Source organism: Coturnix japonica, chromosome 1, assembly GCF_001577835.2.
Source record: "Coturnix japonica isolate 7356 chromosome 1, Coturnix japonica 2.1, whole genome shotgun sequence".
In the NCBI taxonomy this organism is placed as follows: Eukaryota; Metazoa; Chordata; class Aves; order Galliformes; family Phasianidae; genus Coturnix; species Coturnix japonica.
Window position 1 is genome coordinate 44524526 of NC_029516.1, and position 24276 is coordinate 44548801.

General features: G+C 40.0%; 1 protein-coding gene across 9 annotated transcripts in view; it reads left to right on the forward strand.

Moving 5' to 3' along the window:
* ATF7IP (activating transcription factor 7 interacting protein) overlaps positions 1-24276 on the forward strand; it is a 92407-nt gene that overhangs the window by 40803 nt on the left and 27328 nt on the right. For 7 of the 9 annotated variants that reach the window (XM_015861874.2, XM_015861880.2, XM_032444379.1 and 4 more), the window contains exons 3-10: positions 11463-11537; positions 14212-14360; positions 15489-15626; positions 15972-16037; positions 16654-16727; positions 17236-17324; positions 18857-19492; positions 21025-21092. In XM_015861874.2, the coding sequence (XP_015717360.1) occupies positions 11463-11537; positions 14212-14360; positions 15489-15626; positions 15972-16037; positions 16654-16727; positions 17236-17324; positions 18857-19492; positions 21025-21092 (1295 nt within the window). The remainder of the gene's footprint in view (positions 1-11462; positions 11538-14211; positions 14361-15488; positions 15627-15971; positions 16038-16653; positions 16728-17235; positions 17325-18856; positions 19493-21024; positions 21093-24276) is intronic. The other 2 variants (XM_032444380.1, XM_032444378.1) reach the window with 1 other exon arrangement.

The window sequence follows — 24276 nt, forward strand, 5'->3', positions numbered from 1 at the left end:
TAGTTAGAACTCATTCTCAAAGTAAGGTCAACTGTGAGATTGGATCAGGCTGCTCAGGACTTGACCCAGTTTGGTGAACCTCTCTCAGTAACCTCCTCTAGTAAGTTATTGCTGATCAGTGGCTGAGAGTCAAGAATGTTTGAACTTCTTATACTGCCCTGCCAGCAAAGGGTAGTTGAGGGGTCACAAGGAGCTGGGATGGGACAGAACCAGGACAGCTGACCTAAACTGGCCAAAGGGATTTTCCATACAATATAACATCATGAGAAGAGACTTCATAAACTGTGAGGAGTTGATTGGAGCAGCTGCCATTGCTTGATGACTGGCTGGGCATTTGTTGGTGAGCAGTAAGCAGTTTAATTGTGCATCAGTTGTTTTGTTAATGAAAATACGACGGATAATAATATATTTTTTCCTCTTTCTGTTTTGCCTTAATAAATAGTTTTTTATCTCAACTACTTCGTGGTTTTTTTTCCCCTGGATCTCTTCTCTCCCTCATCCCACCATGAGGGGGGTGGAAGTGAATGAATGACTTTGTGTTACTTAGCTGCCTTCTGGGTAAACCACAGCACAGTGTTTCTGTGACTACAGCTTTGTGTACTGTTGGCTTCCTTTGGTGTCTGGGCATGCTGCTATGTCACAAAAAAGCTATGTTTGGCTTGCTGCCTATGCAAATCCTCAAAGTAGTTGCTAAACCTGTGGGCCTCAGCCTTCATGTCAGGCAGAGCCATTGCAGGGGCTCTCCCTTCCCAAGTGCATGACTTAGTGAGTGTTGAATATCATAACATGTTTGTCAGCCTATTTTTCCAGCTTGTTTAGGTCATTATGGTTCCTTTGAAAATAGAGAATGCTTGATATAAGTAACTTTTAAAAGCGTATGAAAACAGTTGTACTTGACAATCTTGTAGGTCTTTTCTAACTTAGAACCTCTTGACTGTGCCTTTGCTTGGAATTTAGGCTGAGGAATGTGTCATGGTGATGTGGATTTTTTGAATACTGAAACTTCTACCTTGGAAATGTACTTAGGCACATAATCACTCCTTCAGTGTGTATGCAGCTCTGCCTAAGGAAGAGCAATGCTGATTTTCTGAGTATTAGGCAGTATTTGCGATATACGCTGTAAATTGAGGTGTAAATTACTTCGTTATGAGCTTGATATTACTGTTGGATCAAGACTGGGGTCTGACCGGCAATATTGTATTACTCTGGAAGATTTCTGTGCATAAAAATTTATGTGCAGAGGGTGATGCTATTTTTAGTTTTGTGTCTTAGGAAAATATGGAATAGGAAACATTAAAATCAATATAAATCTTTTCAGTTTGTGTAATCAAGAGTGAAATAATGTTCACGTAACAGACCATTTTGAGAAGTAAATACATAGAAAGCACACTGAATGCATTTAAGATACCATCAGTGTTCTTGCAATATCAATATGAGCTAGAGGTCCTTAAGCAGTTCCATAAGGTCTCACACAAAAAAAGTTGTAGTATCTGCAGCAGATGAGGATCTGAGGTGGTGATTGCTGGAGATCAGTTGAGAACTGTTGAGTTGACACAGTGCTCTGTGTGATAGAAAGCAGATAAATATCAGCAGACTTGCCTAATTCCTTTTTAAATTGGGTTTGTATCTTGCTGCCTTTAGTGATGCATGTTTGCACAAATTTGCAGGTGTTGTTACAAATTTTGTATGGCTGTCAGATTTTTGTTTGCATTGTAGGAAAAAAAAAAATTCACATTTTATTTGCTTGATTCAAGACTACATGGCGTATGCTAGCCAAACTCTTCATATAGTGATAGTACAGTCTGGGCTAGAAGGGACTTTGAAAGAACATCAGGCTCTACTTTTTGTGGGAAATGAAAGCCTAGATGAGATAGTCTGGTCCAGTTGCATCTCAGAAGCCTCCAGAGATGAGAATTCTACTGTATATTGGTGATGCTGTGCCAGTGATGAATCTCATTTAAAAAAAAAAAAAACAAAAAACAAAAAAAAACAAAACACAAATAATTCTTAAACCTAGTCAGAACTTCTCCCAAAACAACTCGTACCCATCTCCCTGTGTCTTCTCTATGTGGTTGCTTGTGAAGAACGAGCTGCCTTTCCCTTTAGGTTACTAGGATACTGTGACAAGGTCCTCTCATAGCATTCTCTTTTCTAGAGTGAAAAGATCTAAAACATCAAGCCTTTCCTGACATGGCAGGTTTTGCAGCTCTTTGATCATTTTTGTGGCCTTTGGACCCTTTCCAATCTGTCCGCATCTTTTTTGAATTGTTGAGACCAGAACTGGAGATGGACTTCCACATACAGCCTGACAAATGCTGACTAGAGTGGGCAGACAATATTTCCATCTGTATTAGTAATACTTCTGTGGATACAGCCCAGTATCTGTCTTCCTCCCCTCATGGCTTCAGCAGTGCACTACTGACTCACATTCCACTTGCTCAACAAGTCCCTTTCAGGAAGGCTACTCCACAGTGTCATGGTTTTGTAATTTTGTAATTTTGCTATCAGTATTCCACATCATAACACCATGTAAAGTATGGATACTTCTATTGAATGTGCAGTCCACAGAAGAAGACTACATATCCCAGAGAACAACAGGGGTAATGATAAGTCACGGGATCAGGACGCTATATAATCTTGTTCCCAGGCTGGAGTGCCCTCCTTCTTCTCTCGAACTTCTCGGAGAGTGGGAAGCGTTCCAGCCGTGTCGCCTAGAGTTCACAGTAGGCCTCTCGGTTTTTGGGGACTCTCTCTCTGTGTTTTGTTCGATTTGTTAGCCTCAATTATATTATATTGTGTTATCTTGTATTTTGATATCATATTTAGTAAAATAAGTTTTTCCTCCTTAGATTGCCGCTGTTTTTATCCCATTCCCCTTTTCCTCCTCCTTTCCGGGCCCCGGGGAGGGGGACCCACGGGGTGGCTTCCCCTGTCACGGGCATAGGTAAATCTAAGTAACCCGTGACAGATTTTTTGGTGGAGAATGCGGGCATAGAGCTTTTTAGCTTTTAGAACAACTCTCTCTTTGCTCTTAAAGAGCTTCGTTAGCTTCGTTACGGGAGTGTTATCTTTTGCTCACTGCAAACATGACCTTGAAATACCAGACAAATTGTCAACATTAAGGGCAGCTGCACATTCTCAGCATTGCTATCTAACTTTTGTATAGAAAACAAAGGGATTTCTTTCTCCCTTAGAGCAAAGCTAGCTAGCTCTGACTTTTACAGAGCCTGCCAGCTATGAATCCACTCTTCATCCCAGTTGCTCTGTTTAAGGGATTGAAAGTAACTATGATCTTCTCAATGTATTGGTCAACTATTAACACCATAATTTGGTGTTGTGGAATTGTGCAGGTATATGGCCTAATAAGGTGGATACTGATGGAGACACCTGCCTGGTACTTTTATGAGATGTGGTATGGTCCGAATTTTGGCATCTACACCCCAGATGGAATTGCGAATCTTACAAATACTTGCATCCCAGATGGAATAGGCAATTTTACAAACACCACCATGTTTAATCCATTGTACAGGCTAAAAAAACCTGCTTTTTTTAGGCTGTACTCTCAGATTTCCGCACGCCTTTCAATAACTGAGATAGGGTTCATACTTGTATCCATGTTATCACTATTAATGAATGTATATGTAATCCTATACATTCGTTCTATGCGGAAGTCTCCTCCAGAACCAGAGAATGATGACTGGCAGGGAATATGGAAAGGTTTAGGAAAAGTCTTAGAAGCATGGGGACCCGCAGTGTCATGGGATTTCACTCTTGAACACCTAAGGGACCCTAAGAAATTAAGTGAGTATTTGGGTCAGAGATCTAAGGAGGTAAACCTTATGTGGGGTTTGGCTTATGCATACCGTGCTTTGTATCATACTATTCTGGAGAGAGAGAGTTTCCAATCTGAGATTCAAGCCCAAGTTAATTCTGATCAGTCACAGGAGGCATCAGTAGCAATATCAGTTGCCCCTGTGGAAGGCAAGAAATGGAAACGGGTGTCCATGCTCTAAACGAAAAGAAGGAGAAGGGGGGGGGGCGGCAGCAGAAGAACCCAGGTGCCGGGCACTGGAGCAGTACCAAAAAAGCAAGGAAAAACCCCCAAAAAAAAAAAAACCCCAAAAAACCCAAAAAAAAAAACCCCAAACAAAAAAAAAAAAAAAAAAAAAAACAAAAAAAAAAAAAAAAAAAAAAAAAAAACTAAGAGGCATGAAGAAGAGGAGTGATGCATGAGGAGGATTATTCACTTATCGTCGACTTCTTTGAAGCTTGACTGAATATCAAGGTCGAGAAAGGAGTTTACACAGCGTCCAAGGATGCAAGGTATCCTGTGCTCGGGTTGGCCTTCGCTGCTGGAACAACGGGGCCAACATCTTGTTCTCTAGATGGATAATGAAGCTCGCCAACTAGGAAGCATTGCCCAGAGCAGGTTGCGACAGAGGGATTAGCAATATGGTTCGGTATGAGCTGCTACCTGCTGGTAGCGGCTGATAGAAAGCCCGTGAGAAGAAGTTACCCCATAAGGATGCTTTGAAGCCTTAAAGTTTGAATAGTTGGGACATACCGTCCAAAAAAGGTATCCAGTTACCTGAGGGAATTGGCCATAGGCGAAAAATGTTGTAACAACCCTGATCCAAGCGAACATGATCCTTGAGATGAAGTGAGGGCCGATCCCTGACATTGGCCAGAAAATCACAAGTTACAGCCACCAGAGAGAATTGCACAGTCGATTGGTAAACAGCATCTAGCAGATTCGAGGACAGATGGCCCCGAGTTGTTGAAGCTATTATAATGCTTCAAACCGTTGATCAGGAACAGCTCCCCCAACTCGCATGCCGCAGTTTCTGGCCATCTTCAGGCTAGAAGACGACTAAAGATGAAATGTGCAAGAAATTTTCCATCAACTAATCGTTAATGGACCCGTAGTAGTATCAGAAACGACGGATGAAGGTCAGTCTCCATACGGGGTCACCAGGTCTAGTGAAGGGACCTGATCAAAATATTCCAATCCTACTCCTCACCTTGTATCATTAAAATTCTCAGCTATTAGACACAAGCGCTTTCCAGATTGAGCAAGGAACAACAGTAAATTGCACTGTGTGTTTCCTTGTGGCGTTACCTATGTGACCACAGAGAAGACATGAGGAAGTGCATGGATTCAGCCTTACTTCTGCACTACGAAGCACGGGTGAAAGAACTACTAGACATACCAACACCAGTACAATTGCTCCAGTTACCAAAGGTAATGAATGGGGGGGCCCTGCCCTTAGTCAGGGGGGAAAGGCATTAATAGAGTTCTATTGGACTGTGTGATTCGGTACCTGCACATCAGAAGGCGCACATTGAAGTAATAAGTGCATCTCGTGGATACCGGTGCACAGGCCACCCTAATGCCCTCCAGTCATGAAGGGACAGAATCAATCCATATTTCTGGAATGGACTGGGGCCTCTCAAGGAATTGACTGTTTGCTGGAGGCTGAAATAAGCCTGCCACTGGCAAAGACTTGGCCCAAAAACATCCTATTGTGACTGGCCCAGGCGGCTCCATGATATAAGCTGGGTATTGATTACCCAGAAGGGGGCATTTCCAAGGATCCTAAGGGGTATGATGGGCCTTTGGAATCGCTGTTGTAGATTACGGGACAACATTAAGCAGCTGGTCTGTTTTGCTTGGCCTTCAGAGGACCCATTCTTGTTTGTGGGGCTGCTTCGAGTAAAAGAGCAGGGCAGGTACCGATTGGCTACAAAGACAGTTGCACAGGAGGCAGTATCGCAACAACAGGGATTCCTTGCTCCCCGATTGCGATGATTTTGATTCACCAGTTGGAAGAATTCAGGGATGTGATCAATAAAACTCACTCACCTTTAACAGTGCCCATATGGCCAGTGCGTAAAAGCCAGTGGAGAATGAGGCTGACAGTAGCGACTACCGTGGCCTGAAATTAGAAGCGTCACACCCCATTGAGCGCTTGCTGCTGCCGGACATTGTGACTCCAGTACGAGCTGGAGTCAAAAAGCAGCAAATGGTATGCCACACTGATGACATTGCAATCCTTCTTCTCTCTATTCCTTTGGCTGCAGAATGTAAGCGCACGTTTGCTTCACCCTGGAGGAGGCATTCAGTATATGACTTGGAACCTTATATTTGCCCCAGGGGTAGTCGGGGGAAGCACAAGCGCCAACCATTTGCCATGTTGGTTGGTCCGAACCTGTACTACGGAAACAGGGTGGTGCTCTCTGAACACCTGCAGTACATTGATGACCATTGCTTGTGTGGGGTCGATACAGCAGAAGAGGTTTTCAACAAAAGGAGAGCAGATGAATCCAGAATTCTTTACTACAAGCCGGGCTTTGCTCTAGTGTGAAGCACAGCCAAAGTAAAAGGACCTGCCCCATGGAAAATTCAGATTCTATAGGTATACAAGTGGAGGCAGGATGGACATTCGTCACATCTCCAACAGATCGTGATCGATAAAATCAACACTGCCATGATCTGCCGAGCCAACTAGGCAAGAAAGACACCAAGCTTTGCCTAGGTGCAGTTGGGCTTTTGGATGGATGCACATATCCACCAAACTACAGGCCTCATTGTAAGCCCCCTTATATCAGGTGAGCACGGACAGAATGAATTTTGCATGGGGGGCTGAGCAGCAGCAGGCTTTTTTGAACAGATTAAACAGAAGATAGCCCGTCGCTGTAACGCCTGGGGCCCAGTACAGACTGGACAGGATATAAAAGAACAGGTCTTCTATCGTGCCTCGGCTGGGGCGAGAGAAAGGCCCCACTTGGAGTTTGCTGGAAAGAGGCCTCAGAGGGACCCAAGACCAACCCCCGGGACTTTGGAGTCGATTCTATGAGGGGTCTGGAAGAGTGCTACACTGCCAACGAGAGGAGATCTTAGAGGCCGCGTATGCAGCGGGGTTCGGTACCTTGCTCTCCAAAGTAGTTGCGGACTGAAACGACAGCTCCTTTTGGCCCTCTGAACTGACTCAGTGGGCTGAACTGGATAGTTCAACTAGGACAGGCTTTCCCTCCACCTATCATCTAGCTACTTGATGTCCCGTGGAGCAAGTGGATTACTGATTCAACGAGCGCGAATTGTAAACTAATCGTCCAGGAATCCTAGAGGTACTCATGCGACTGTGCCTGAAGATAAAAAGTTTGGAACATCACCAGGAGAAGAGGTGTCATGTGCTAAAGCGGCCCCACCATACATCGAACTACCAGAAAATGAAAAGAAATATGCTCTTTTCACTGATGGATCATTTCATATTGTAGGGAAGCATCGGAGATGGAAAGCTGCTGTTTGGAGCCCCACACGACAGGTCGCAGAGGCCACTGAAGGTAAGGGAGAATCAAGTCAGTTTGCAGAAGTATAAAAGCTGTCCAGCTGACCTTAGATGTGGCTGAACGGGAGAGGTGGCCAATGCTTTATCTTTATACTGACTCATGGATGGTGGCAAATGCCTTATGGGGGTTGTTACAGCAGTGGGAACAAAATAACTGGCAACGGAGGTGTAAAATCTGTCTGGGCCACTGAACTATGGAGGACATGCTGGCCCGAACAAAGAATATGGTTGAAAGGTGTGTCACGTGGATGCACACTTGCCCAAGAGTCGGGCTACTGATGAACAACGCAAACAAACCATCACGGTAGATAAACTGCCAGAATTGAGGTGGCTCAAATCAACTTGGACTGGCAGAATAGGCGAATATTTCTAGCTCGATGGGCTCATGAGACCTCAGGTCATCAAGGAAGAGACGCGACATATAAGTGGGCCAGAGACCGAGGGGTGGACTTTAACCATGGACGCTGTATTGCGCAGATTATTCATGATTGTGAAACATGTGCCATAATTAAACAAGCCAAAAGGATGAAACCCTCTGGGAGGAAGGGCGGTGGCAAAAGTATAAATATGGGGAGGAGCGTGGCAGGTTGATTATATCACCTTGCCATGATCTCCCGCAAGTGTTATGTACCTACCATGGTAGAGTCAAACCACTGGGTGGCTTGAAACATACGCAGTACCCCATGCTACTGCCAGAAACACAATATTGGGTTGTTAGAAACAAGTCCTATAGAGACATGACACCTCAGAAAGAACTGAGTCTCATAATGGGACACATTTCAAAAATTCCCTTAATAAATACTTGGGCCAAAGTTCATGGCATTGAGTGGATTTATCATATTCCCTACCACACCAGCTTCTGGTAAAATTGAACGATATAATGGGTTGTTGAAATACAGTTGAAAGTAACGGTTGAAACAGTTTAAGCACTGGGAGAAAGAATCTGCAGAAGCCCTAGTCGTCTCAATACTAGAGGATCTGTCAATCGTTGATGGTCCTAGTCAATCTACCTCCTACACACTGTAGAAGGAGATAAGGTCGCCTGTATAACATGTAAAAGAACATGTTGGGAAAAGCTGTTTGGGCTCCACCATGCGAGAAGGCAAACCTATCCTTGAACTGTCTTTGTCCAGGGACCTGGGTGCACTTTGGTGGGTAATGCAGAAAGGATGGGAACGTTCAGTGTGTAACACAAGGGAATTTGATGCTGGGAGTCCGCATAATAATTGTAGATCTATATATATATTGTTTTGCATGTGTAGTGTATTTTAGTTATTAATTTGTATTTAGTTATGTTACATGCAATTCTACTATTTAGCTATCATAGTTAAAAAAATGTGTATATATATGTATATATATTAACCATGATGTAATAATGTAGAATAAGGGGTGGAATGTCATGGTTTTGTAATTTTGCTATCAGTATCCACATCATAACATCATTAAAGGGTATGGATTACTCTATTGAATGTGCAGTTCACAGAAGAGACACATATTCCCAGAGAACAACAGGGGTAATGATAAGTCACGAGACCAGGACACTATATAATCTTGTTCCCAGGCTGGAGTGCCCTCCTTCTTTCGAACTTCTCGGAGAGTGGGAAGTGTTCCAGCCGTGTCGCCTAGAGTTCACAGTAGGCCTCTCGGTTTTTGGGGACTCTCTCTCTGTGTTTCATTCAATTTGTTAGCCTCAAATATATTATATTGTGTTATCTTGTATTTCGATATCATATTTAGTAAAATAAGTTTTTCCTCCTTAGATTGCCGCTGTTTTTATCCCATTCCCCTTTTCCCCCTCCTTTCCGGGCCCCAGGGGGGGAGGGGGGGACCCATGGGGTGGCTTCCCCTGTCATGGGCATAGGTAAATCTAAGTAACCCGTGACACACAGTCATACACATTCTAGTCTGTAGTGGACTCTTGGTGAACTTCCATGACGACCTGTTTTAACCTGTTATTTCCTGATAAATATGAAAAGTGCTGTTCTGCAAGTGTATCATACTAGTAGGAGCATGTAGCATTTGGTAATTAGAATATCTTGTAAAACATTATTTCCTTTGTGTAGAAACTTTTAGGTAGGATTTCATCAGGGATTACCACTCCATACAAGAGGTAGATTTTTGAGTTTTCTTGTGGTTATTGTCTGGGTACACCAGTTACAGCCAATCTGTAAGGAGAACATTGTGGTTAGAGGATTATGGCTTAGAGTAGTTCTGTGCAGTGAAGACTATTTGCAAATAAGATTTGCCTAAGCTTAAACTTACTCCTTATTTCTGTTTAGGCACATATTGGCAGAACTGACATCCAAACATGCATTCAGTCAGCTACTGCAGGGACCTGAATGCTTGAAGTTGTAGGAGTTCTTAAAAGGTATTTTCAGCTGTTCAGTGACAGGAAATCATGTAGTCAGAAAAAAAAAAACCAAACAAAAAAAAACAACAAAACAAAAAAAAAAACCAAACAAAGCTGTAGTATTCAGTTCCACAGGAAATAAAATTGGTTATTAAGACAGCTGTGGTAAATATAGTGTTAACATAGTTATATTATCAAATTATTTTTTTTTCTTAAGATTTGCATTCATTACTTCTACTTGTAAGGATGATGAATTTGCAGCTTAACAGCAAAAAATAAACTGTGATCCATTTTTAAAATTATCCATATGATGATTCATAACTCTCAGAGTTTAACCGGGATTGTGTTTAAACCACTTGTGTATAGAGGGAGTGATGGGAATTTGTGAGCAGTGAGCTTCTTCAGCCTTGAAGTAGCTTTGTAAAACAAAAAAAGCCCCCAACAAATCAAAAACAAGCAATAAAGACCTACACATATAAAAAATAATAATAATTCAGCTTTGAAACTAGGATGCTGCTAAAAGCATCCCATACATGTGAACCTTTCAATTAAATATCTGGGGTTTTTTTTTTTTTGGTTGAACATTAAAATCTGCATCTTACAGAAGAAGTACTCTTGAACTTTGAGATTCTCCTTTAGATTCTTCCATGAATGGCTCTTGTCTCACGGGTAGCAATTATGTGCATGAAATTTATCTATAGATCTTTAAAAAGCAAGTGGTATAGCTGCCATGATGCTTTGTTACCTTGAAAGTAACCTTTTGTAAGTACTTGAAAGTAACCAATCCCTTTGGCGGATTTGTTATGTAACTATTTCAAACCATTCAAAGAGTGTTCGCTGTGCAAGCAGGATTTAGTGTTAAGAGACTATCAGTATTATCTTTGCAGCCGCAACTTCCTCTAAAAATGCCTACGTAAACTGTGCTGTGGTAACTAAATGAAAATAGAAATTGAAGAAGTGTAGCAATCAGGCGTCGTATAACAGAGTTGACTTGTTTTGTTATATTCTGGATCTATTTTAATGTAGTGTAGTAATGTAATAGTCAATGTAACAATGGCTTTATGTTGTATCTGACAAGCATAGAAGGCAGCAATACAGCCTGTATGAAACAGTGAAAGAAGTCATGGAACATGAAGTAAAAGTTGATGGAAATTTCTCCCTTTCTGCAGCTTTTAGAAAGTACTTCCTTGCAAGCTGTATGAATTTGCAGTGTGGTTGGTGTTTTTTTGTTTGCTCATTGTTTAAAGAACTTTCTGAAATGTAGGTTTTAAGTGGATGTTGGAAGGGACCTTAAAGATCCTCTAGTTCCAACGCCCTTGTCATAAGTGAGGTAGATGTCTGGGTTTAGATTAGGATGATTTCTTTTAGTAACAAACATTAAAATTAATACTAAGAAAAAAGGATCTTAATTTATCCTGCCATAAATACTGTGGTTGAATTTGCCAGACGTAAACAAACATGTTAGTAATTTCCTACTGAACTTTTATATTTTTTTCCCTTGAAGTAGCTTTCAGACCTGACTTTCAGGCATTGTGTTGGTTTGAAAGCTAAGAAAATCCGGAAGTGGATCTATGTTGTACGGTAGTTCAGACCTTTTTCTCTGAAGGTATCTTCTGTTTTTATCATCTCCACATACTTCCCCTCTCTCACATTTCTTTCTCTTCCCTGTTTTGTAAGCATCCTAGGCTCACAAGTCAAAACAGGACTGTGTGTAACCTTCTGTAAGTCAACATTAGTAACACTTTTTTTGTGTGTTTTTGTAGAAGAGGTGAGAAGAAGTGAGGAAGAGGACAAAGAAAGAGAAGTGGTACACAAAGAAGAAAAACACACAGAGAGAGGTATGTAATGTGAACACTATTATTCTTCGCTGATGACACATATTAGAAAAACAGAATCATTGAGGTGTCAAGGATAGGTGAAGAAAAGGTTTCTCATTAGGATCTGAGCCAAAAGACATCAGAGACTTTTTCTACTGTATTATTTGCTACCCTGACAGCAGAAGGGGGCATATTTTCTCTAGTTAACATTATGTTTCTAATATACTGGTAGAAAGCCCTTACTGCGTACTGTTCATGTCCTTTACTAGATTGAGCTGAAGGTGGATTTTAACTTTCTTAACCCCATCCCTGCACTCTTCCTGATTTTAGGATCACCTGTCCATAGCAGATGGGAATCTGTTCCCTGCAGGTAGGGAGTCATCCACAGTTACTGCTCTTGATTTCTGTATCATGCTGCTGAATGGCTCAGGATCAGATAGTTCAGGCATTTCCCTGGGCAGTTTCCAGCAATCTGAAATGTCAGAAGATCCAAATCTTTAGTTATCTTGTGCACCTGCAGGCATAATGGGAGCCACACTCCTGGTGCTTCATACCTTTGTCATTGTTGGAGTTTCCATTTTGCAACAGAACAAGCTCTGGCTATATCCTCTGTTACAGCTGGAGATTCTGGTTCTTGAAGCTGCAGGATCTTACAGTTCATCCAGTCACTCTGTCTAATTATCTCTGATGTTATTCCATCTCCTGCACTCCTCCCATAGTTTCTTTCCTTGGTGATGAGACTGTCCGACTAGTTTGTAATTCCTGTAGCCAGGAAGTTCATCTCTCTCTGCCAGGACTTCATACAGAAAGGGAGGCCCCAGATGGTCCAGGTGGCTGGAGACTTGCAAAGCCAAACCCTCACCCAGGAGAGCTCTGTTTGCATGAGGGCTTGGACGTGGCAAGGGGAACTGTTCCAGTGGCTGTTGGAAATGATGTCACGTGGTCAGTCATCACTGTTGAGAGTGGTGACCATGACCGTCTTCTGTGCACCCTACTTTGCTAAGTTCTGTGGCTGTTGTTAGCTGTGCCTTGGTAGCTGTGCTTTAGGCTTTAAGCTTCTTGCCAGTACGTGCTGAGAAGATCTTTTAGTGTGCATAAGATGTTAACTGGAGCATAAGTGCTGCAGTAAGATTAAATGTAGCCTCTGCTTTGGAACAAATTATTGAACATGCCCTGATAAATAAATAAATTCTTCTTGTATGTTACAAGCTAATTGTTTAATTTTCTAGTGGTTACATTTCTTCTCAAATGAGACTGGGAGTAGGCAAACACTGTACAGAAAATCATAGTAGACTTGTCTTCAATAGTCTGTGGATAGTTTTCTAACTTTGCAGTTTTAAATTTGTTTACTTTCTACGGGCTTTTTCTGATGGATGGAAGAAAGCTTGAGCTGTATCAGTTCTTGATTCATTTGTTACCATTCACTGTCATTCTGAAAAAATAAAAAATCATACCTTAGACATTTACACTGTTCACAAATATTCAGCATTCTGCAGTGTTTGTATGGAGTCCTGTAGTGTTTGTATTCACATAAGATGTGAATACCTATGCTCTCTCTCTTTCTCTTTTTTTTTCCTTTTTTTTTTTTTTTTTTGTTTGTTTGTTTAAATAAAGATTGTCAGTGAGAGTTTTAAAATTGCCTTTTAATATTTTTAGTATACTGGTCTTTTTAATGCAGCTCTCAAAATGGAAATCCATCAGAAATTTGACCATCAGAAAATTAGAAAATAAATAAATAATCTCTAAAGTTAAAAATATGACTCACACAGTGTATGTAATATAATTAAAGAAAAATAGAAAGTCACTATTTGTTGTGCTTTTCCAGTCTCCATTATCTACTAATCCTGTCTTTCTGACTCATCCTCAAATGTGAAGCTTATGGTCTTTGATGTTTGGATGGTCAAAAACACACAGAATGGTCTGTAACTTTCTTTACTTCCCTTTATTTATGTACATCATTCTGCATCCATATCACTGGAGCATATGGTGCAAGGAGCTGGAGGAATGAGTGAGGTCTCTTTTGCTCTTGTGTGCTTCATCACTGTAATGAAATAACCTTCATAGTATAGTTCTGTTTTGAGCCTCTTCTTTCATCAGGCTTTTAATTTCCTTCTTGCTCAAATAGTAAGAAAAAAGGTCTGATTGCTTTCTTATTCAGAGGTTGGAGGTACAAGTTAAGAATTCATTACAGACAGAAAATAATTCTGTGCTTGCAAAGACGGAGTGAAATAGAAGTTTCAATTGGTTAATAGGTTACTGGGGAAAAATTACTTTTTTCAGAAGAGGGTTTTATTTTGTTTCTCAGAAGCCAAGTTATGTTGCAGAATGGTGCTGGTAGAAAGAGGAGGAAATGCAGGCAGGCAAGAAGGGAATGGCTGTACTAGTGTGGTCTTGCATTTGAGGTAGTGGTTTGGTGAATCACAGAGCAGAGTTCATGACAGCAGTGTATGGACACAAAGGGACCGTTCTTCTCTTCTGATGTTGTCAAGTACATTGTTTTTTCTGAAGGCATTCTTAGTGTTTTAGAATGAAAAATGCTTAGACAGGTAAAAAAGAAGAAACTTCGCAATAATCATGGTATTCTGCAGGTATCTGTTTGGAGTTGGTTCTTCTGATTGTCCTTTTTATTTTGCTTTGATTTGGTTTCTGTTTGTTTTTAAGATTTGTCATCAGCAGTTGTATCTAATTGTTTCAGGTGAAGTGTCAAAAAGAAAGCGTTCAAAATCTGAGGACATGGACAGTGTACATTCTAAACGGCGTCGCTGTGTTGGAGAATTAGATTATGAAGCAGAACTCCAAGTGAAAATTACAGCCAGAAGAGATGTTGGCCAAAAGTTAGAAAAGGTAGAGTGGAAATGAAGAACGAAGATGGCAAAACTGTATCTCATATCTTTATTTACTCTTGCCATTTTACCTGTCTTCTCCCGCACACTCGCTCCTCACATACATGCATGTTTCTCTAATGGTTTTGGTTTAAAATTATACATAATTAAAATAACAACAGAGGGTCAATTTACAAAGTCCTTGGTAGCCTTACGTAGACCAAATGCCATTTGGAAACCATGCCACAAGAACTATATTTGAAATGTGGTCAGCATTTAAATTCTTAAGTGAAATGTGACTAGATGGAGAATAGAAGAATCTCTGTGAAAGTGGCATTTTAGTGTGATAATTGTTTATATGTGGTCTGCTTTTTGTACCCAGCTTTAAAGAAAATCTCTCAGAATAATGAGTGTTATCAAACAGTGTTTTGCAGATTTTTGTAGAGCTACTAGTTGTCTGGGTGGTGCATGTTGTAACTTTAGTGTAGCATTCAGACAGACGCTTTTATTGCTTTTTTTTTAATTTTATTTTTTGTTTTTTTAATGGAGATTTTTACTTTGCAATAGTAAGATTTTGGCACAGAAAGGGAAAAGATAAACGCAGTAAGTAGATGGCAGAAATTAGTCTCCTCTTTTGCCATTTTTATCTTCTGCAACTGAAGCAACCACAGGGCATTTCTGGCACAGGGCATTTAGGGGAAAGTATGTATAAAAAATTAAAGTTTCATTAAACATCTTTAGTTTTTGTCCTTCAAATGTCATTGTCCCTAGCAAGAGTAGAAAAGAAAGGAAAAATTTAACGTGTGTAAACCCAACACTATGAGAGTATCTTCTGTTAAGTTTCTTATTATCAATTATAAACCTGTATATATTTATCATACTGCAGTGAAAGTAACTTCTTGAGTTAATGGCAGAAAGGGATATATATGTTTGCAAAAACAGACGTAAAAACCTTGCTTAGCAATGCAACCACATTCTTATTGTTGACTATGATAATTTTATTTGATTGACAAAGCACAACTATTGTCATTCTTTTGTGGCAAAATTCTTTCTGAGTTGAGAATATTTTTGTAGACAATTTCCTAAATTTTAGGATTAATGTTTTTTTTCCTTTTTTTCCCCTGCCCTAATTTAAATAACAATTTGGCAGGTTATCCAGAGGGTGTTAGAAGAAAAACTTGCTGCTTTACAGTGTGCTGTATTTGACAAGACTCTGGCAGACTTGAAAATGCGAATAGAGAAAGTAGAATGTAACAAGAGGCATAAAACTGTGCTTACTGAACTACAGGTGAGTGTGCATTTATTAATAAGTTTCGTGTCATTGTTGTTAGGGAAGGCAGTTTGATTCAACAGCGGGAAGAGAAAAAAAAAAAAAAAGTGGATAGACAGATCAACTGTACAGTTGTGAGTAGCAGTGAAAATTCATGCATATAACGTAGGATTGTGATACACACTGGTGTCGTTCTGCTGCTCCAAAGTCATATCACAATACTGTGTTTCATGGAAATAATATTTTCTCCCGACAAAACAATTTTTGTATTTATATCTTAGTTGCATAAACTTTTGGTTTGTGTAATTTTTTTAATGGTTCTTGTGTTTATGGTTTTTTTTACTTGCTTTTCTTTCTATTTAGGCTAAAATCACTCGATTGACAAAGCGGTTTGGAGCTGCCAAGGAGGACATGAAAAAAAAACAGGAAGTGAGAACTGCATTTTCTGTATTTGTATTTCTGAGCTAACCTAAGCCTTGTATTGAGGAAATTTTATACACAGAAATATGTGACCAGTTATTTGACTAAAAGTGAGCCATATTTACCAATGAAGTCTTCAAGATCCGTTTGGTATTTCTCATTTGCACAGAAGGTCCTTTATACGTTGATAGTGTGAAAGCACCTTAAATTATATATAAGAAAACGTAATTTACTTCAATACGAAGAGTACAGGATGAATCTCAGCTTTTAGGGATGGGGTGAGGGGAAGAGAGGAATGAATACAAACAAGAGCATTCCTCTGTCTAGAATATATATTTTGGATTAGTTACTATGATGAAGAGGATGCTAAAAATTCATAAAAGTTCAAAAAGAAATATTGATTCTTGTGCAATAAAATCCTAAAGACAAGAGGCCTGTAGAGAGAGGTAGGTAGGACCAAATAGCTTCTGGAGGTTTGCAAAACGTGTCAAGTTCCCTTAAGGTTTTGGCTCCTGAAAACATAAAGCTCATGTAGAAAGGAATCTACATGGAGTACAGTTAAACCGCAAGTTTGCAAGCTAATGTAGTTGTTTTGTTTTTCTTTGTATTTTTGTTTCTTTTTTAGAATACACTAAACCCATCTCCGTCCTCAGGAAAAGCAGCAAGTAGCACTGCAAATGCAAACAATCTGACCTACCGGTGAGCAAAGCACATCACTACAATCATGTTGAAATTCAGAATAGGGCAGTTGCAGCACCTCATGTAATGCATGATCATCCCTTATTTGATTGTTGTTGTTTTTTTTTTTTAATTAAAGTGTTCTTCCTTCAGTGCTGTTTAACTGTAAAATTCAATTTTTACTCACAGAATTCACAAATGGACAGTATAGAATCCATTCCTAGGTAAACAATGTGTTGTTTTAACAGTTAAAGATTATAGAAGTCTAACAAGAAAATTCTCTTGACGAAACGCAAACTCAATGCAAACACTTGAAAATTTTAATAAGTAGTTCTGTGAGTGTTGTGGGTTTTTTTCTTTCTTTGTTTTAGTTTTTTAGTAGAAGAATATATAGAGTTAATTTGCTTGTGGGGGCAGAAGAAAAATCTGATTATAAAATTAATGAAACTAATAGCTATGCACTATTTCCCCCCCTCCCCCCCCGTCATTATATCTGTTGAGAAGTGCTAACTGAATATTCTTTCTATAGAAATATCACCACAGTGAGGCAGATGCTGGAATCAAAAAGAAATGTAGGAGATAGTAAACCAGCAACAGTTCAAGCCCCTGTGAATGCAGGTGAGAAAATGCCTATGGACTTTATAAATTAAGTTCATGAAAGTGTTATTGCTTTCTATTAATTAGGTTACTAAACAGACCAAAATTATTTTGTAGAAATTCTTCATTCCTGACATAATTACTTTTAGCTGCCTACCACAGTCCCATTTTAGAATGGAATGAAATCATTCAGTTGGAAAGGACCTTCAGAAATCATCTAGGCCAACTGCCTGACCTCCTGAGGGCTAACAAATGATTAAAGCGTATTATTAAGGATTTTGTTGAAATGTTTAACATTGACAGGCAAGGGACATCAACCACCTCTGCAGGTAGACTCTTCCAGTGCTTGACCACCTTCACAATGAAGACATTTTTCCTTACTTGTAGCCTGAGCCTCCGCACTACAGCTTTACACCATTCCCATACGTCCTGTCCTCAGTTACCATAAAGAAGAGACCAGCACCTCCCTGTCTACTATTTCTCGTCAGGAAGTCTTTTAGAGCAATGAGATCACCTCCAACTGTCCTCAGCCTTTCCTTATAACTTCCAGCCATTTTATCATCTTTGCTCTTTCCTCTAGATGGCATTTATGATGAATTTATGTTTGTGTAATGTGCTTACTAGGCAAGGCAGAAAATACATTGGCGCAGCCAACCAGAACATGTGGGCAAATTAAACGCTACAGCAGACTACTTGCCTGGATAAGGCAGAAAAACACAAAAGTTTCTCCTCTGCTGAGAAGTGAAGCATATGGCTCACAGGCCATTTTATTGCACTTGACTGTAGTAGTATGCTGATTATCATTTTCTCTGAGTAGTGACTATAAAAATTGAGTGGGGAACTAAGGGAAGTCACAAGCTTCATTTCTTAAAGGAGCTGTTGACAAATGTTATTCCAGTACTGGAGTTTTGTAAGGAATTTAAAATGAAATCCACAATTAATTAAATTTGTTTATCAACACTATCTTCAGTTTTAAAATTGTGTTTACTTAAAACTGATATGTTTTGGGGTTTTTTTTTAGAACCAGAACATGGTAGGAATATAATGGCTATATGTAGTATATTATTCTCCTGATCTTCACATTTAATCCCAAAATTTTGTTGCGTAAAAGCAGATGCATTTTAATCACATTAATCCTTGATTTCACTGTGACGTTCTGGATACAATGTCCTACCAACACAGAGCAAGTTAGTCAATTTGATTTAGTTTTCCTTTTTGTGTGTTTTCCAAAGGACCAGTTGCTCTACTATTTCTGTAGCAAGTGTTTTTAAAATGCTGTACTTTGTGTATTTTTATCAATTAAATCTCAGCTCCTCAAGCCTCTTCGTCTTAATTGTTTGTAATTTTTGTTATTTGTATACAGTTATTTCAAATAGAAATATGGTGTGGACTGTCTTAAACTAGACCATTGAATGTCACAGTGTACAACAGAAAAAAGAGCACATGTAGCCTTTCTTTGAAAAAAATGTAATCATTTGCCAGAATTTTTCATTTGTTGTGTTGGTGTGGATCTACCCACTTGGTTCAAATGCTGTTTTTGTGTTTGCGTGTAGCACCAGCTTCCAGTCTTGCTGCTCCTCAGACACCTTCCAGTGGACTTCCTAAGCCTCAGACTCCAGTGACCTCCAGCCCTTTGACAACAACTGTTATTTCCACGCCTAACACAACGCCCGTTGTAGGCACAAGCCAAGTGCCCAGTGGCAGCACTCAGCCAGTGTCTGTTTCATTGCAGCCTTTGCCTGTAATTCTGCACGTGCCTGTTGCAGTATCATCCCAGCCTCAGCTCCTTCAAGGCCCCACAGGAACTTTGGTCACTAACCAGCAGTCAGGCAGCGTTGAATTTATATCTGTACAAAGCTCATCTACAGTTGGTAGCCTTACCAAAACTGCAGTATCTTTGGCATCTACTAACACAACTAAACCAAATAACAGCCCATCTGTGTCCAGTCCTGCTGTTCAGAGAAACTCTCCAGCCAGTGCTGGATCTGTACGGACAACATTAGCTGTACAAGCAGTTTCAACTACACATCCTGTTGCGCAAACCACAAGGACTTCTTTACCCACAGTGGGTACTTCAGGACTTAATAATTCTACCAGCAGTCGAGGTCCCATATATATGAAGATTCCCCTCTCTGGATTTAATAGTACAACTCCTACTGAACCACCCACCATTACAGCGCCCAGAGTTGGTAAGTTATGCTTGAATGTTTACACTAGGAAAGGAAAACCACTGTCAAAAGGAAACATAATATTCTACTCCCGTGGAAGTTTTTGTTTTACTGAAATGTATCTTCTGAGTGGCCTTACTGTTGAAATTATCAGGATCAAAATCATCTGTTACAATGTTTAGCCATTGTTGAAAATCATATCTAATTAGGAGTTAACAGTGTGACTCTGTAAGCTTTGTTTTCTTTAGAACTTGATTTACATTATTCCTAGCATGAAATCAAATACTTCTAATTCTAACAGTTTCATATTTTATGAAAGATATATCTATAAACTATATATATTTTAATGTAGCTTCCTGAAATTATCTGATAGCCTTTCCTAAGAAAAGAAAGTATATTCATTGACTTAATTTTCAAAACACTTAAACAAAATGGGAAAAAAACCCACAACATAGTATTAATCTAATTCCAAAGAATTAGGTTTAAAGGCTCTTAATTTAAAGCACAAGAAAAGTTCAGATGTGTTATTTAGCTGAGATATTTTAAAACGTTTTCTCTCCATTTTCTGACATGTCATGACATATCTCTGCAGTTTTGAAATTAGATACATTGAAATTTTTTTTGTAGGTCAAGATTTTCTTAGTGGTCTTGTGTTGGAATCATAGCCAAGACTTTTCTAATTGGCACAATAGGAGTTAGGAGTAATTCAAGCAGAGCTCAACATTACAAACATTACAATTAGTTTTATTTCATCATCCCATTTCTAAGATACATGTCCAAATATGTTTTCTATCAAAGCAAAAGTTATACACTTTGCATTATTGTTTACCTCTAAGGCTAGTATGATTATGTAATACATCAGAAAGAGAGCTATGAAATGTGTTGTTTTCTACAGTTCACATAGCCTTTGTGTATACCAAGTGGTATTCACCAGAACTGAAACACTGCTTTGAGCCAGCACAGTTGCTGCTAAGCTCTGATTAAAATGTAAGGAAATATGGAGGAAGAATTTTGATTTGAACGTTTACATCAAATATTCATCTTCTGCTTAAGTTGCTAGAATAGGTATGTGTTCAGTTGAGCAAATAAGAATACTGTCCCTGCGCAGCTTGCCTCATTTACATATTTTCCACTCTAACCATACATTAGTCAAGTTTCATGTGAATATGTTGAACAACGGAGTTTTTTTTTTCAGCCTAACATCTTGTCTGTTTACATACAGAAGCAGGAAAGATTGGGATTATGTTTTCTCCTCTAGATAACTGAGGGAATTGCCCATAAAATATTTGAAATGCACGGTCAGATGTTCAAGGAAGGGAATTAATATTACTTCTAGACTGAAAAATGCCATTTTGCTTTTTTTTTCCTGTTTCCTCTTAAAAATGTTATTATGCAAGCTTGAATACTTGTAGCTGGAAATGAGAACTGAAAAATAAGGAACATTTAGTATCAAACAACTTCAGTTGTTGCCTTTAAATTTGTAGAGTGGATTAGCTATATTTAGTTTAGAATCGAATAGATATTGCAAATGAATCAATTTCTTGACCCCTCAGAAAACCAGACAAGCAGGCCACCAACAGATTCTTCAGCAAACAAGAGAACAGCTGAGGGAACAACACAGGTAGGTTGTTGATTATATTTCTGTTTAAATTTCTGAAGTTACAATCCACAGGTGATAAGTTTTTTACCCTCATTGCTTATAATGAAACAACCTCAGGCTGTGGGTGTTTTTTTGTTGTTGTGGGGTTTTTTACTCATTTGTGTATTTTTCTGTTGTTTTTCCCCATTCTTTCTAGTTTGTGTCTGTTTGTATTTTTCCTCTGATCTAGAGAATTACTGGGAGTGTGAGCTCCTCATAATCTTTTCAGAAGTTTTACATTGTGTTTTCCATGTGTGAGTTAGTAATTCTGGAGAAATCTAAAGATGTACCTCATGCAACAAAGCCAACATATGAAAAAAAAACCCTACTTAGTTTTTGCCTACAGGTCTTGAACTTAAAGCTAAAAGTACTTTGCAAATTATTGCAGCTCTCTCATTTTTACACTAATCCAGAAGTTATTAAGAAATAGTTATTGCTATGCATCTTTGAGAAAGAAAGAAAGAAAAAAAGTTCTTCAGGAATAACTACTTCATAATAAAGGAAAACTTGCAGTACTTCTGGATTCTTCTAAAATTTGTTGGACTTGCTTTGAAATTTTAAGGTTAAATTTAAGGTATTCAGAATTATTTTTAGTTAAGTTTCTTTCCATGTACAGATACTTCACAAAGCACTTCACACATACATTTACTAAGGGGAATAAACTTTCTTCTAGCCAAAATTTCCACATTTAATTGTTTTTCAAGGTGCAGATAAAACAATTATGTTTCAAAGCAAAAAGAAGGTATACTGGACAAGATTCAGTTTTTCACTTTCTGCCTAAATAGCCTAGTAAATAGCCTAGTAAAGTTAGGGCGAGCCATTAACACCTCGTTGCGGCCTATTGATTCAGAGGGGGAGGAGGAGAAGACTCAACAGGAGGCAGATGATCGAGAGGAGACAAAAGAAGGAGAGTCAGTAGAAGAGGTAGAAAAACAAAAGGCCTCATTAGCTGAGGAGAAAACCCCATTATTAGCCCCGTTACAGATTCCGTGGGCTCCCTCCATGGGACATTTGAAGTGGGGGGAGGATGATTCGGGAGGGCTCTGGGGTATGGGGGGCCGAGGGTTTATCTATTTTCCGGGGGAGAAACCGCCGGGGCTGGTAGCGGACGCTGCTGCCCCTATTCAGCAGCCTGTGTTCTCCGCTATGCCACCCCCGTACCCTCAACAAAAGGTCTCTGAGGAAACAGAGAAGAGAGGGGAAGCAGAACGGCGTGGCGCCGGGGAGTCCTCGACTAGCGAGGAGGAGGCAGACAATGGAACAGAGTTAACGCAGATAAAAAAGCTGTCAGCCTCAGGTAGTGAGGCATCCTCGGGCTCTCAAAGTAAAGCCGCGAGCGATCGGGATCTGGGGAGGGAAGCAGCCGAGGCTGCTGAACGCTGGACCATCAAGGCACAAGAATGCATTCTGACCGGGTGCGATCTGATCCCTGAGATAAATGCCCGTAGATTGTGTTGTTCGGTGCTGGTGGGTCGGGGAGCTGGGGGTCTCCGGGTCTGCATACACATTGTGGGTTTGTTGACCCCATACGACCCTGGAGTTTCTGGTGGATACTGGTGCAGACGTTGCCACACTCCCATTGTGATCCTGGCCTGGAGAGTGGCCGCTGGAGCCAACGGTGCCGTTTGTGGGAGGGGTGGTCGGGACGGCGTTACACACTGTGTGTGAGTCCCGTCTGTTCCCGTGTGCGGAGGCACGGTACTTTCACACAGCAGCCTTGATTTGTCGCCGGATCGGGAGGCGACACTGAGTAATCAAGTATTTGTTTAGTAAGATGCTGCAGTAGTGCCAGCAGTGGTGTAATAAATAAATTCTTCACAAAATATAGAAGCCATGCAGTTAGTGTAGAAAGAGTTGCTCTTTAGCAAATGGAAATAAGCATCCCCTCAATTTTTTATTTAATTTATAAATTTAAATAACTCAGCTCAGTCATTTAGAGTCCTGGTTGCTAATGAAAAGTCATAAAAACTCCAAGACCTGCACTAAGTTTCTGTATACTTCTGTTCCATAGCTCACTTCAGGACTGAACAAGACACTTCTTACTGAACCACATCTTAAGAAATTTTCTTAGTAAACTGATTTCCCCCCCCATTTTAGTGATTTACTTGGAATCAGTTCTGTTACAAAAACCATAAAGATACTGGTTCTTGTTTTATCAAGTGCTTTATGAAGGCTAATTACAACAGCCTTGAAGAGGACTGGCAGTTAGGCTCACACCGACTATGTTCTTGGGGGAGGAACACCCTGGAAGAACTGCGGTTCAACAGGATCAATAGGGCTTTTAGGTTTGAGAGCAGTATGTCCTTCAGGGACTAAAGTCACAAAACTAGTGCCAGATGGCATGCTATGCTTAGGAGATAGGATTTTGCTTTGTTTTACAACATGATTTCTAGAAGAGGTTCAGACAACAGATAATAATTCTTTTATGACTTGGGATCTTGCTATTTAGGTAATTGAGCATGTTACTCTCCATTATATCTGACTAAGACCTGTGGTGAACTTCTGCAGCTCCCCAGTAGTGTTTAATAGAAGAGTCAGAGTGATGGCCTGCCGCTGCCATAATTTTCTCCAGGCCCCAGTCCCGCTTCACACAGTAGCTGGGTGGTGGTAGTTCGGAGAGAATGATTGGTGTATCGCTGAGAAAGCCTGGCTGCCATGCTTATCCTGGGCATCATTGCACCCAAGTAGTTCACACCCATTGGTTCTCTTTTGTACCAAAAGGCTGTTCTTTCATTTGCTCTGCTGTTAACTTTAAAGGATGCAGGTAAAAGGCTGGAGGCTCCAGAGGCAACTTAGATAAATAAAGCTCCAAGGAAAAAACAGGACAGTTTGGGTCCCCTGGCATATCATACATTTTACCCATTTTATGAGGATCTTCTCCATTTTTTCCTTTAACAGGATACCTAAACATAGCATAACAACGCCTGTTCTTGTCCTTCTCAACAACAAAAGCATCTGGAGCCAGATCTCTCAAAATTTCCCTCCCTCGTTTGGTAAAGTGCAACTGCAAATCAAACCACACCTTGTTGACGAGTGCCACAGGACTGTGCAATCCTAGTACACCAGACAGTTTTATCTTCACCCTCAGAGAACTGAGGGTGAAGAAAGGGGTGTACAAGCTCTGGAAACAAGGCTGTGTCACCCGGGAAGAATACAGGGATGCCGT